At 44.0% G+C, this 14773-nt stretch overlaps 1 protein-coding gene and 1 pseudogene across 3 annotated transcripts in view; both read right to left on the bottom strand.

Annotated features, from left to right (window-relative positions):
* Nucleotides 1-3267, bottom strand: part of LOC141575887 (pancreatic progenitor cell differentiation and proliferation factor pseudogene) — a 36339-nt pseudogene extending 33072 nt beyond the window's left edge.
* Nucleotides 1-13801, bottom strand: part of FGD4 (FYVE, RhoGEF and PH domain containing 4) — a 169141-nt gene extending 155340 nt beyond the window's left edge. Inside the window, exons 1-2 of one of the 3 annotated variants that reach the window (XM_045516049.2) lie at nucleotides 12584-13801; nucleotides 3142-3270 (exon numbers count right to left, since the gene is read on the bottom strand). In XM_045516049.2, the coding sequence (XP_045372005.2) occupies nucleotides 3142-3270; nucleotides 12584-12860 (406 nt within the window). In that variant the 5' untranslated portion in view covers nucleotides 12861-13801. The remainder of the gene's footprint in view (nucleotides 1-3141; nucleotides 3271-12583) is intronic. The other 2 variants (XM_010954105.3, XM_045516055.2) reach the window with 2 other exon arrangements.
* Nucleotides 13802-14773: the final 972 nt, after the last annotated feature.

The raw sequence follows: 14773 nt of genomic DNA, 5'->3' as shown, positions 1-14773 counted from the left end.
CTGCAAAGGGCTCTCATTAGCACCCTCGTCAGTTCCCTAGTTCCCTCATAGGGGACAGCCTCTGAGTGTCACTGCTCTCACCCAACTTCCTACCACGCTGAGATGTTGAAAGAGTGAAAAAAGCCATGCGTAACTCTCTTAATTAGAAAAATTAAAGTGGTTTGCCAACATATACCAACAGGATCATGGTACTACTATATTAATATTATAAATACATATATACATTTATGTGTGTGTATACACAGACACATTCTACTATGCAGCCATCCATTAGAGTTTTTTTAAATGGGGCAAAAGAGAAATGCAGTTTTGCCTGTTTTTGTAGAACAGATCAAATTTAACAGGTCCTTGAAAATTAATACTATTCATATAATTTCAAAGTTTAGTATGTAACCATCACCCTGCTAATGAGATATGATATAATGTAGTCACGTACGTTTCTAGAAAGAAAGCAGCACAGGCCTGAATTAGGTGAGTATTTGCAAAAGGTCCGGTTGCACAGCAAAGAACAGAAAGCTGCTGCTTGTTTCCACCTCCAGAATCTTTTCTAGGAATATGCTTCTCCTTTCCCTTGAAAATGTCTCCTTTCTTCCTTCCTCACTAGCGGCAGACCAGAGAGTTGCTCTTGTTTTTAATACTCTGGATGAACTGGATAAAAACGTAAGGGAAAGTGTCTTCTCCATTTCTAAAGATCGACTGTTAGCATCTTTACGTTCAGAGATGTTAAAAACAAGCAACAAGGAATTTACGGGAGGCAGGAAAGCACAGGAGTTAAGAGCCTAGGTTTAAATCCTGGCTCCTCCGCCAGGTAAACTTGGACAAATTATTTAATCTGTCTGAGCTTCTGATTCCTCTTCTGTACAATGGAGGTTACAGGTCCTACTTGTTATGATTAAGTGAGTTTATGCATGTAAAGCGCTTAGGACAGTGGCTGATCAAAACAGTAAGTGCTCAATAAACAACAGTTACTATTGTTGTGACTCTTATGGCTGTTAATTACAATTAAGAAGGCTGAAGAAGGACCCAGAGGTATAGAAGGTATAACCACATATAGCATGCTTTGGCTTTAGGGGAGGGGGCGGGGACGTCAGTCAATGTTTCAGTTATATACCCAGGAATATTCATACTCTTTGCTACTATTCAGAGGCAGGAACTTTTGTACAGTTATATTTTAAAATTTAGGCCAATCTACATTTCAGTGTCTCACAAATTTTTAATCACCACCAATTGAAAAAATTATCCCAACTTCAGAGATGTTAGAACATAAAAAAGATTTGATGAAATATCTTCTTTCTTTTTTTATTGAAGTATATAGTCAGTTACAATGTGCCAATTTCTGGTGTACGAGCATAATGTCCTGGTCATGCATATATATACCTATATTCGTAAGTCTTGATGAAATATTTTAGATTTGATGAAATATATTAAGAGATGGAAAACAATACAGTGATCTTTCAAGTTTCAGATGTCCCCCAGCCTCATCTTCTTCTCTAATAGCTGGGAACTAAAATCTTGCTTCTGATCATACCTGGCTTCTGATTCTCAGATTGCTTTTTAAAAGTAAGCCCTTTAGAGATGGGTGGAAGAAAGGAGCCCTGTTAGAAGTTTTGACCTTAAAAGCCAAGTCCTAAAGGTGAGAAATAACCAGCAAAAGGAAAAAACAATTAAAAAGCCTGTGCAAGGAGAGGACACCAGGAATGGGAAGTGATAAAGCTGCAAGATGATGAAATTCCTGATGCTGGAACGAAGCATTCCGAGGCCTTTCGGTGGAGAAGAGCCAGGGCCTGCCAACTCCGGTATAAGACGAGGCTTACCACAGCATCAGAAAGGATGCCAGGAATAATCAGAACTGTAGGAACACCTAGTCCGTGAAATCTCAAAGAGAACAAAGTATTCCCACACCTTTCCTAGTAATAAATACATCCCTGCACAAAGTACTGCATATATATATTGCCGCTAGGAGCACATGAATGGTGCAGACACAGGACAGCTGAGAACCACTGATGTTAGAATACTTAGTGTGCAAGCAGTGATTACTGGTCAGAAAGGGTTACATCTGACATTCTGTCTCCTCTACAGACACAAGGCTTCCTGCCTCTCCCTGAGATCCTCATTAGTAAGGAACTCGCAATGATCAGAGGAAGCCAGTTCCATATTTTGACAGCATTGTCAGAAAACTCTGATGCTGAATATGTCAAGCTAGTTTGGGGTTCCTGTGTTAACTCAAGACTTACTGAGCCCTTGACTGGACTCTGGAGGGAGGGGCTCTTGAGGGCAATGGCAGTGGGTGACTCAAGTTAGGGACTGGTATGGCAGGCACAGGAAAAAGAAGGAGAAGTTTAGTGAAGAAATTGAGATGGCTGGCAAGAGTGAATGCAGGAGGGTTTGTTTGTTTGTTTGTTGTTTTTTTCCCTAGCAGGGTAGAAGACAAAGAGTCAGGAGAAGCTAAGGGAGGGCTGATCTCAGGTCCTGACCGGCAGCCATGTGGATCATGGAAGATCAATTTCCACATGACTCACCAAGAATCAGTGTTAAGAGGAGAAAGCCAGGCTTCAGTCAGGAAACCAAAGCAGACGATGGTTCTGTCATGCACAATTCAGGCTTTAGGGAGGTCTGACATAAAAGTGGGGCTCAAGACAGCACAAGAGGGAAGACTGTGAGAGGCGAGCAGTGAACGGCAGTGTTGGCAGGAAGTAAGGAGAGGAAAGGGCTAACAGGAAGTGGATAAAAGGATGGGAAGACATGTGCCTGGACCAGCTTGCACCTTGGGCAGTAACTTGCACTCAGTAGGTGCGACTGTAAACAACCAACCACGATGCAAGGAGACAGCACTAGATCAGAGACACACATAAGGTGCAAAAGCAAACCCAAACCATGAGGTGAGTGTTTGTGTTAATCTCAACAAAAATACTAAAAAAGTTATTATTTGAGCATTTCCCAAGCACTGTTCTAAGCCCTTTAAGAACGTTAATTTTTATTCTTCCAACAGCTTCACAATGTAGGTAATACTAATACTCCAATTTTATAGATGAAGAAATTGAGGCAAAGAGTCCCCAGTCACAAAAGGATTAAAACCCAGCCAGTCCCCACTAGGAAAACTCCAGAGCCCGTGTCTAAACCATCACAGTGCATTCTTCTCACCTTGATTTCTAGGCCCCAGCATAACCGCCTGGTCCATGGGAAACACTGAAATGCTTGCTGCAGGGCTGAAAGATCCCAACTTTGGTGGAATCTTAAAAATGCAAAATTTATCATGAAGGATACAGGGATCTGAAAAGAGAACACAGAGATACTGATGGAATTAGTTGGCTGATAGCTCTGAAAGGAACCTGTGGGTCAGTTTGTTTTTCCAGCCTGCTATGGATTTCCAGCTTGTGTCAGCAGGAAGGCACTGCAGTCAGATGCACGAAGCCCGCACACAGGCTCACGGGTGACTCTGAGGCACGAGCCGAATGTGCAGCCTTCCCCCAAACAAGTGTGGATGCAGCACAGACAAAAATGTGCCTTCCTCTGAATTACCAGCACTCTGAGCACTGCTCTTACATCCAACATGGCCTTACAGCCTGCTGTTTATTATATATCATACTGCCCTTCTAGGATGGAGATTACTTAAGGTCAAAGCATTTGTCTCATTCATCTTTGGATCCCCAACACCACACATCAATATTGTCACATCATCAATACAACAGCATTAAGGTAGCATGTTTTAGGGGAAAAAAATGTTATGCTAGCCAACTTTCTGCAGAGAAAATAAAGATGACTTTATTTAAAAGCTTATTTCTTCTACAAAGGGTTTTTAGTAATTATTTTTAAATGAATTTGGCTATCATTTTATCACTTCCCATACGTTATACTACACTGCACTTGAACCTATAAGCAATGACCCCCTCAGTATTCTTCAGTTGGGGTGTCTTATAATTTATTTCATTCTACATACTGACTTTTCACCTCCTAAATGCACTCACTAGCATATATTTTTAAAATAGAAATAACCTTAGGATAAAGTCATTGTACTTCTAAGGCTGCTATTAAACATGCGGCCTAACACAAAGTCCTGCCAGAGGCCCCAGGGAACAGCCCAGCCTTGCAGAGCAGGTCAGACAGGTGTCTGCAGCAAGGCTGCTGCGCTCGGTGTGGAGGCCCCAAGACGGAGGCCCCAGGACAGAGGCAGCTCCGCAGCTTCTACAGACGCTCCAGCTGAGGTTGACAGTTTTGAGTCCAGTGAACAGGTGTGTGTGCGCTCAGGGCTGAGCAGGTGCGCCTGTGTTCACTCTAATCCTGAGCGGCAACACAGCAAACCTGACTATGGGCTTCCGGGGAACTTGCTGGCGCTGGCTGTCCACGCTGTCGGCTGCACTCCAAGGACGGATGACTAATTCTAGACAGTGCTATCCAAACAATGCCAGGTTTATTCCTGAAAACACACACACACATAACTCCTAAAGTGTGCCTGACACATGACTAGCCCAGCTTTAATACTGGTGAAGGTTTAACCAACAGTCTCCAAAGCGCTCAGTTTGGGATATAGAATGCTACATTATAAACATCAGTGACAGGCAGTTGGGAGCCACAGAGAGCTTCTGACCACAGGAAGGATAGGACCAATATCCAGACTTAAGAAAATTAATGGGGGGGCGGGGGTGGGGGGATATGTAAAGTGGGTAGCTGGTGAGAGGAGTGGCCTGAAATAAGACGAAGGCCAGCATCACGGAATGAAGGAGACTCAGGAACAGCTGGTGGCTGACCAGGTGGCAAGTACATAACAGAGAAGGGCAGGTTTCAGATAAACTCTGAAGCCTAACAGAAGCAAGGCAATAATACCCCTGAGAAAAGCCAGGAGGAGGGGCTCCACCTCAGCAGAGAAAGTTGCACTGTGACGCCCTTAGGACATCTGCATTTATTCAGCAGGCCCTGAAAAGCAGCAAAGATTAAGCTAAGAAACCCAGGGGGTGGGCAGATGACATCAGCAAAGAACACAGGTGGCAGGAGATAACGGGGAAGAGAAAATGGGGCTGTTGGAGAAAAACAGGGAGAGAGACAAGCTGGCCAGAGGAGCCAACTTGAAGGCCCAGCGAAGTAGGACCAAGAAAAGAGCTTTTAAAAAAAAGCAAACGCCATCCAGAAATTAATAAGAGCCACAAACAGACTGCTGGATGATACGTGGGAATTCACTGCTGACTTAGAGCACCAACCCCTAGTTGGGAACAGATGGCAGCCTAGAGGAGGAAAAGGAAGCAGGGAGAAGGACGGGGTGAGGGGATGGAGGAGTGGAGGCAGCAAGGAAAGTGTACGCAGCAGTTTAAGGAAGGAAGCCCCAGAGAATATCAAAGTGTAAAGTCCAGAAAGACCTCATTTGGAGGGAAGTGGGGGTGCAGGACAAGAAACCCATAAAGTGCGGACTGGATTCATCCAGATTAGAAAAGAGAGGGCAGCAACGAAGGACCCTAGAGACCAAGTCTGAAGTAAAAGGTCACTTGCATTCACATCAAATATTCTAGTCGGATATAAATTGTCTATCAGCATAAAATAAAGTCCATTTTAATTTACTGGAAGGGGGTGGTTGAGAAAGAAGAGCAAAGTAGAAAAGTATGACAGATGTAAAAAAACACAACAAGAAATCAACCAGAAATGGACAAAAAGCTTGCCAAGAAGGACAGGGGGCCCATGTGATGTGTCAGTTGAAGGACAACGTGTGTCCTTCTTTGCCTCACACCTATATATGCTGGCTGTCTGGGCTCAGGACCAAAGGTGGGGCTTACCCACGTCTGGGGGTGCTCAGTAGTTGAACAGCTGCCTGCTTTATTAGAATCATCGGGGGCACCTGTTAAAAGCACAGCTAACCCTGCCCCTGGACATTCTGACTCATTCCATCTAAGGTGCGGCTTGGAATTTTGAATCAGCACTCCAAGGAACTCTGATGCAGCCAGCAGGACGGTATTTGGACACCAAGCCGATTATCAGAATTATCTGATAGACTTTTAAAAAATACAGATTCATGAGCTCCTGTCTAAAGCTCCTGAATCTCACATTCATAAAATTAAATATATCATGTTTAAATCCTTTTTCAATCAACTTTCCAGCAAATGTACGTAGAAAAGAATTTTCAGACATACTTGGAATATATTGCAGGTTTAGTCCAGGCCACTGCAATAAAGTGAACACTGCAATAAAGCCAGTTACAAGAATTTTTTGATTTTCCAGTGCATATAAAAGTTATGTCTACACTACACTGTAGTCTATTAAGCGTGCAAAAGCATTATGTCTAAAAATAAAAAAAGTACATGCCTTAATTTAAAAATATCTTATTGCTAAAAATGCTAACCATCATCGGAGCCTTCAGCAAGTCATAATGATTTTGCTGATTGATGGTTGCTGATCAATCAGGGTTAGGGTGGAGTGGCTGTAACAATGTCTTAAAAATAAGACAATAAAGTTTGCTGGCTTCAATCGACTCTTCGTTTCATGAATGATTTCTCTGCGTGCTGTTTGATAGCATTTTACCCACAGTGGAACTTCTTTCAAACTTGGAGTCAGTCTTCTCAAACCCTGCCGCTGCTTTATCAATTCGGTTGATCTAATTCGGTGTCATTTCAACAATCTTCACAGCATATTCACTGGGAATAGATTCCGTCTCTCAAGAAACTGCTTTCTTCACTCATCCACAGGAAGCACATCCTCACCCATTCAAGTTTCATCATGAGATGGCAACAGTCAGTCACATCTCCAGGCTCCACTGCTAACTCTAGCCCTCTTGTTACTTCCACCACATCTACACTTACTTCTCCACTGAACTCTTGAACCCTTCAAAGTCACCCAAGAGGACTGAAATCAAATTCTTTCCAACTTCCGTTGAGTTGATATTTTGACTCTTCTCATGAATTACAAATGTTCTTAATGGCATTTAGAATGGTGAATCTTTTCCAGAAAGTTTTCAATTGATTCTACCCAGATCCATCAGAGGAATCATAATCTATGGCACCTGCAGCCTTATGAAATGTATTTCTTAAGTAATAAGATTTGAAAGTTGAAATGACTCTATGACCCATGGGCTGCAGAATTAAAACAATATTAATCTGGTTGTACATCTCCATCAGAGCTCTGGACTGACCAGGTACACTGTCAATAAGCAGTGATATTTTGAAAGGAATCTTTTTTTCTGAGCAGGGCTGAAAATATTCACTGAGCCAGGCTGTAAACAGATGTGCTGTCATCCAAGCTTTGCTGTTCCATTTCCAGAGCACAGGCAGGGTAGATTTAGCATTATTCTAAAGGGCCCTAGGATTTCTGAAATGGTAAATGAGCACCAGCTTGAACTTAAAGTCACCAGCTGCATTAGCCTCCAACAAGAGAGTCACCTGTCCTTTGAAGCCAGACATTGACTTCTCCTCTCCAGCTATGAAAGTTCTAGATGGCTTCTTCTTCCAATAGAAGGCTGTTTATCTTCATTGAAAATCTGTTGTTTTGTGTAGCCACCTTCATTAATTATCTGAGCTAGATGTTCTGGATAACTTCCTGCAGCTTCTACATCAGCGTTGCTACCTCACTCTGTACTTTTATGTTATGGAGACGGCTTCTTTCCTTAAACCTCATGAACCAACCTATGCTACCTCCCAACTTTTCCTCTGCAGCTTCCTCACCTCTCCCAGCCTTCCATGGGACTGAGGAGAGCTAGGGTCCTGCTCTGGTTAGGCTCTGACTTGGGGAATGCTGCAGCCAGTGTGACCTTCTACAGAGACCACTACAAGTTACTCCATGTCAGCAATAAAGCTGCTTTGCTTTCTTATCATTCACATGTTCACTGGAGCAGCACTTATAATTTCCTTCAAGAACCTTCCCTTTGCATTCACAACCTGGCTAACTGTTTGGCACAAGGGCCTAGCTTTCAACCTATCTTGGCTTTTGACATGCCTTCCTCACTAAGCTCAGTCATGTCTAGTTTTTGATTTAAAAGGAGACGTGAGACTCCTCCTTTCACACAGAACACTTAGAGGCCATTGCAGGATTATCAAGTAGCCTAATTTCAATACTGTGTTAGGGCACAGGGAGGCCCAAATGGCCAGTAGGTGGAGCATCCAGAACACACACATTTATTGATTAAGTTACATGGGTTTTGTTCGCAGTGCCCCAAAACAATGATAATAGTAACATCAAAGATCACTGTTCAGAAATCACCGTAACAAATATAATAATAATGCAAAAGTGTGACATACCCCAAGAATTACCAAAATGTGACACAGAGACACAAAGCGAGCAAATGCTTTGGGGAAAAAAGTGCCAAAAGACTTGCTTGACAGCAGTGTCACAAACCTTCAATTTGTAAAAAACACAATATTTCTGAAGCACAATAAAGCAAAGTATCCCTGTGCAACACTGACTACACCAGGACTGAATCCACATGCCCGGGAAGTCCAGCAGTAATGGCCTCAGGCCAGTCCCTAACCCCCACCCCAGTAAGTCCAGGTCCTCTGCCACTAGTTGGATCCATCACCCTAGGTTTTTCTCAGTAGAGGAAAATAATACAAATAGGTGATCACGGAATAAACACCTGTCAGTGATCTTAGGCTCACAAGTTTACAAGGCTAGTAAACTGCTCTTGGCCTTCCAAGAAGTAAGAAAACCCACCCTGGTTCCTGTTCCTCTGAAGGACTTTCCTATTTCAAAGTCCGTCTTAAGCAGCTTCTAAAAATCATTAATGATATTAACACCACCATTTTGTTATAAATATTTAGATAAACTACCTATGACCTTAGATTTAGATCACTATTGTAAATATAACATGCATTCATTAATGCTACAAACATTAGCCTTAACATATATGACACATGGTTACTGCATTGCAGTTGGCCTCCAAAGCCCCGGGAAATCCTAAGAACTAGTGTTAGGAGCTTGTGAGTACCGAAGCCAGAGACCTGGTTCAAATCCTGCCTCTTGTAGGGAGGGTATAGTTCAGGGGTAGAGTGTGTGCTTAGCATGCACGAGGTCCTGGGTTCAATTCCCAGTACCTCCATTAAACAAACAAATAAACAAATAAAGCTAATTACCTCCCTTGCAAAAAAAAATTAAAATAAAAACATTTTAAAAAATAAAATTCTGCCTCTGAAGCTTATGCTGGTTGTACAGCACTGCAGCTTGGTTTTTATTTTTCTCTAAAATGAACAGTAAACCTAAATTTGAATGGCGTAATCTACAGGCCAGGAACTGAAGGTCTTGCAGCAGAAGGGGAGACCTGGGCTTTGAGCTTGTGATAGGAAAGGACTGAACCTGGGACCCACAATGAAGGAGCTACAGCATGGATAAAGGGATGGCCTAGGAAAAAATCTGCCTTCCATCAAAGCTAACTGATGAGTAGTCTGCAGACCCATATCACGTCTAAGTGGAAAAATTAATGATGGTAACAATGCTGATCTCCCCTTGGCAAGCCTGAACTTAAATTTACACATTCTTTAAGTCAGAGAAATTCTTGGCTAATCAAAGTGGTCTTGGGGTGGAAGTAGAAACAAACATAAATCTTTTCTACAGAAAGGAATCTTCAATATAGACCCTTCAGGACTCCCATAAAACCAAGGAATAATTGAGGGAACAAGCTACCTTGGAAGATAGCAAAAAAAATACTTAATAGACAGACTCCCCCACCCACAAGGGTTTCAGACATTCAGACTATGGAAAAGAAAAGGAAAAAAAAAGGCATAGAAAAATCTAGGCAAAAAAAAAAAAAAAAAAAAAGGACAAAATTAAGAACATTTTCATCCTACTGTGTGTGTGTATGTATGTGTGTATAAAATATCCCTTTAAATGTATGTTTTTACCATAATGGAATTATGTGCTTTATGTGATGTGTGGTTAAGAGCACTGCCTTTGGTGCCAGGCACACTTGAATTTGAATCTTGGCTAAACAAGTACCAGTTTATAATTCCAAGCAAGTTAGTAAAACTTTCTGCACCTCAATATCTTCAGCTGGAAAGTGGGCAGAATGCTACCCACCTATTAAAATTGATGTGAAATAAATTCATACACATATGTATTCATGTTTGTTTCAAAAAGCAGAGTTCTTAGTATAGGAAATGCATTCAGTAAATAGTAGCAATTATAACAATCATAGGGGAGGGATATTTCGAAAATTCATCTAGCAAGTATTTTTAGTGTCTCCTATGTGCCAGTCCCAGTGCCAGACTTCTGGGGACACAGGGATGGATAATGACTCCTTATCATGATTCTACCCTGAATGCTCGCTTTGTGCCAGATATTTATCTATATAACCTTACTGCATCTTCCCAACAATCATATAAAGTACTGTTATCGCCATTGTCCAGATGAAGAAACTCAAAAATTAAGAGACTTGGTTCAATTTATGCAACTGGTAGTGAAAGACTTGAACTCGGGCACTCTGACTGCACAGCCTACGTCTTAATTACCTCACCTAGAGGAGGACATTCACATTCAGACATACACATGGAGGATGCAGTTGGTAGATTTCCTTTTCTCTTCCTTTCTTTTTTTTTTTTTTCGTGAAAAACCAGGGAACTAAAAATAATGTGTTTCACAATCAAAAAATATAACACAACAGCATAAACTTAAACTTCTTTTAAGTTCTTGACCTCTCAGTTTTTGTTCCTTATTCAAGAGGGAAAGTAATTTCGATTGTGAGTAACAACCACTATACATGTAATGGATCTCAATGTTGTAGTTTTCATACATAATTACTTTTTTAGGTACTTTAGAGTAAATTGTCACTTCTTGGGAATTTAAACTTGGTTGCTTTTTGATGAGGGGAAGATCCTACTTATATGATCTTAAACAGTTGGATGAGACTTAATAGGGAGACAGATTTAATTCAAAGAAGGAAGCACTTTCTAAAACGTTTTTCCCCTCACCAAACTGAACAGGGTGTGGTCACTCAGCAGTTTCAGACTACCTGTCAAAACCTTAGACCATTCTCCAACAGACACTACAGATTTTATTACGGAAGATATAGGAATTATTTTTCAACCTTGAGAATACGGTAGCAAGAATTTTGAGTTCTTGTAAACAATACTGAGACAACGTAATAGACCTTGAAAAGTTATTGCTAGGTTCCCAATCTCACTGGGAAAAAAATAGTTCTGGATTTTCTCTGAATAAAAAAGAGAAAAGAGAAGAGAAAAGAAAAAGACTCTTCTATAGCTGCCTTGTAGAAATGACTTATTAGACTGCTCACTCCTACTGCTTGGAGGACAATGCAGCTTTTCTCACCTACTCAAGGGCTTGAAACTCAGCACGATTTCAAGTAAAATGATGATGTAAAGAAACTGGATCCCCTTAGTCTCAAATTGAAAACTGCTGATGATTAAGCAATTGAGTAGCTCAAACGATCTAAAAACTCACAACTAACTCCAAAACAAAGCAATGCATCTTCACTTACAAAGGAAGAAAACACTCTTCCATTCATTTTAGAGTGAATCACACCTAATTTGGAAAGGATTTCAGAGATTATTTCAACAGAGTCTTCACTTTGAAAATAAGGAAATTGAGACCTAAAAACACAGTAATTCAGTTACTTGCTTATATATTTTCTCCCAACTCTATTTCTGTCCTTATCTAATGTGGCTGTAAATTTGGAACTTATCATCCACCATGCTTTTCTGCCCTATAACAAGGACAGAGAAAAGTTTTGAAGCTCCAAAACTTATTACATTTAAACCATCATAACAACTTTGCTTAATCAGAACAAAATGAGTGTAAGTGAATAAAAAGCATTTGTATTTCTGCTACATAAATAAGGTTCTTGCCTCATAACTAGTCTACATAGAAGCCGTCTCTGGCTATGGCACAATAGGAGCACAAAAAAAGGGGAGAGGGGATTTTAAAGAAAAGTTTTGCAAGTCAGGAAAAAAAAAAAAAGTCCCTGCTGGGCTCTACCTGGCTTCAAGCCCACCTGGGGAGAACCGAACGCCTTTAAAGAGCAAAGGAATAGTTACGCATTTGGATTGATCATTTTGAAGATTTCTTCCAAAGCTAAGATTCGATGAGTATTCGGAACTCAAAATACCGAGTTATTGATATCTTATTTATCAATACAAAAACAGCAGTAAGAATTCAAATTCTTGACAATAGGAACACGTTTCCTTATGAGAGACTTGCAGCTTTTCACACTCAAGAGCCTTTTCCAAAAGGGAAACCCAGAGCACTCAGGGTGGCCGAACCGAGGTCACCCAACAGCTAGGCTGCCGGACCTGGACGGACACCAGCCTCCCGCCTTCATTGTTACTAGTCCTTCACAAGGTCTGCCGAAAGCAATTTAGCGAAAAAGACTTAAACTTTAGTATCTAGAAAATGGACCTTACTAATTCCTAACCAAACTCTTTTTTTTTTTTTAAGAGTTATCCTTTACTTCCGGAGTTCCCGGGAAAGTGACCTCCAGGACAAGTTCAGCCCCAGGCGCGCTCCCGCCCAAGGACCATGGAGGGGAAAGGACAAAACAAGGAAAGGGATGGACGGCCCGGCGCTGCCTTCTGGGAATGTGTCCCCGGCTGGCTCCCGCTGCTGTGGCGGACGGGGAGCACCTGCGACAACGCCCCGGGCGCCCCCCACCTCCCGAGGCACTTACCTAGGGCGCCTGCGGGTGCCTGGCTCCGGAAGGTGGCCTTCTCGGCCCATCCCAGGTGCGACGGGGGCCGACTCCAGGGCCGGGGGGTCCCGGGCGGCAGGTAGGAGGGGTTGGACTTTCTCCGGATCGCCACCCTCCTGAAGTTGTAGTCGCCCTCGCCGCTCATCCTGCCGCGCTCGCTCGCGGCTGCGCGTCCTCTCCCGCCCTCGTCCGGCTGCAAGCGCGCGCCCGGCGGGCTCCTGAGGGGCGGCGGGACCCCCGGCGGCGTCGCCTGCATGCCCCAGGCTCTCCGCGCCTGGAGACGGGCGACTCCCGGCTGCTCGGCGCCCCTCTGCCCCGGCGTCTCCTCGGCGACTGCGTCCCCGTCCCTTCCTTCCTGGGGCGCCCAGGGCCGCGCCGAGAGCCGGGCTCCGACTCCCAGTGCGGCAGCCGCCACGCCCGGGTCTCTGCGGCTCGCGCTCCCACCTGACGCCGCCACTGCAGCGGCCGGCAGGGGCCAAGGCCACCCACTCCTCTCCGAACCAATCGCCGGCCGGCCCCCGGGGGCGGGCCGTGGGGAGCGCAGAACAGTTCGGCCTGTGGGGGCCGCTGCCGCCGTCGCCGCCACCTCCTCCTCTCCAGCCCGGGCAGCAGCCCAGGACTCGCGGAGGCGCCCGGAGCGTTCAGGACAGCTCGGCTCCGCCCATCCCCGCCCACTCTCCCGTCCCTCCGCGCTCGCCCCTCCCCGCGCCCCGCCCCCATCCCCTCCCCGCGCCCGGCGCGGCCGGGCTCGCCCAGTGGCCGATGGGAACCGCGCAGGCGCTCTTGTGCGCCACCACACCTGGGGGCGCTCGCTCACCTGCGCCACCACACCTGGGGCGCTCGCTCACCTGCGCCACCACACCTGGGGCGCTCGCTCACCTGCGCCACCACACCTGGGGGCGCTCGCTCACCTGCGCCACCACACCTGGGGGCGTTTACCTGCGGGCCACGCTCTAGATTCGGAAGGAAAGAAGAAAATAATTACAGCTACTCCGGAGTCTGTACAGGGTTTGCCATTCTCGCAGACCCACGCGGCAAGGGTCACACTTGTGCCTCAAGCCTCTGATGAGTCCTTGATAATGATCTCTATGTCGTGGAGCCACCCAGTCAAGTATTTGAGATGAGGAAACCAAGATGCGGAACCTTCAGTGTGTCACGTAGTACTGCAGAGCTAGAATGCTTATCCGAGGCCCTGCCCCAAAGTCTGTCCTTATCTCACTGAACCAGAGAAAACTTCCCAGGAGCGTGGAGCCAGAGAACGATGAAGAGGTGACTGGATGTAAAAGAGAAAGGTTTCCGGAACAGCATCAGACCCTCCATCACCACGAACACTTTCAGGACTTTATTATAATGCACTTTGAAGTCCTTTTAATTTGTCAAATCCTTTCTTAAAAACTTCGGCTAAATACCAAATTGAAGAAAACACATTTTAAACTGGTTTGCTTTCGTGAACTTTAAAATTCACTACTCTCTGTAATGATGAAGCTGTATTCCAAAACCACAGAGCTAGGAGAGGAAAACGTTCCAAGTACCCCAGCTCAAGCAGAGGGTTCCCCAACCATCACTCCCACCTTGGAAGCCACCCCACATTTAATCAGATGGTCCTTCACCAAGGTAATGTCTCCTCCAGCTCCCTGAAGTGTAACCCATAACCCAGTCCTCCTCAAGAAACTTTTTAGGAGGCAGTTCAACTGTCTCAGTCTCCTTGGGTTTTACTCCAATAAATATACCCCTAAGGAAAAGGGAATAACCCCCTCCCCTAATTTTTAATGCATCCTTTCAAACCTCGTTAAAAGGAGCTTTTGCTCTCTCTGGATTTATTATCCCTGTATCACTGTATTGTACCTAATTATTGTTTCTCTTTCTCTGTAAACTGTAGTCTTGTCTGCTGTGCTACACAGTATCGGAAATAATTTAAACAAGTAGTTTCAAACATAAATTAATGCTGAAAGGGGCTTTACCTCCATATACATGAGTTAACCATATTTTAATTGGGGCATAATTTATTTGGTTCAATTAAAAGGTGATGTTGCAGACAATAATACTATATCAGCAAGTAGCTTAACCTATTTTTAAGTAAAATGCTGATAACCTTCTCTCTTAGAGAACTGGTTACTGGTGAAACTCAAAGGAACCCCCGTATGTGCTCCCACATTACCCCCGGCCCCC

Source organism: Camelus bactrianus, chromosome 34 (assembly GCF_048773025.1).
Source record: "Camelus bactrianus isolate YW-2024 breed Bactrian camel chromosome 34, ASM4877302v1, whole genome shotgun sequence".
Taxonomy (NCBI): Eukaryota; Metazoa; Chordata; class Mammalia; order Artiodactyla; family Camelidae; genus Camelus; species Camelus bactrianus.
Note: the sequence above shows the minus strand (reverse complement) of the source record. Positions and strands in the feature narration are given on the sequence as shown.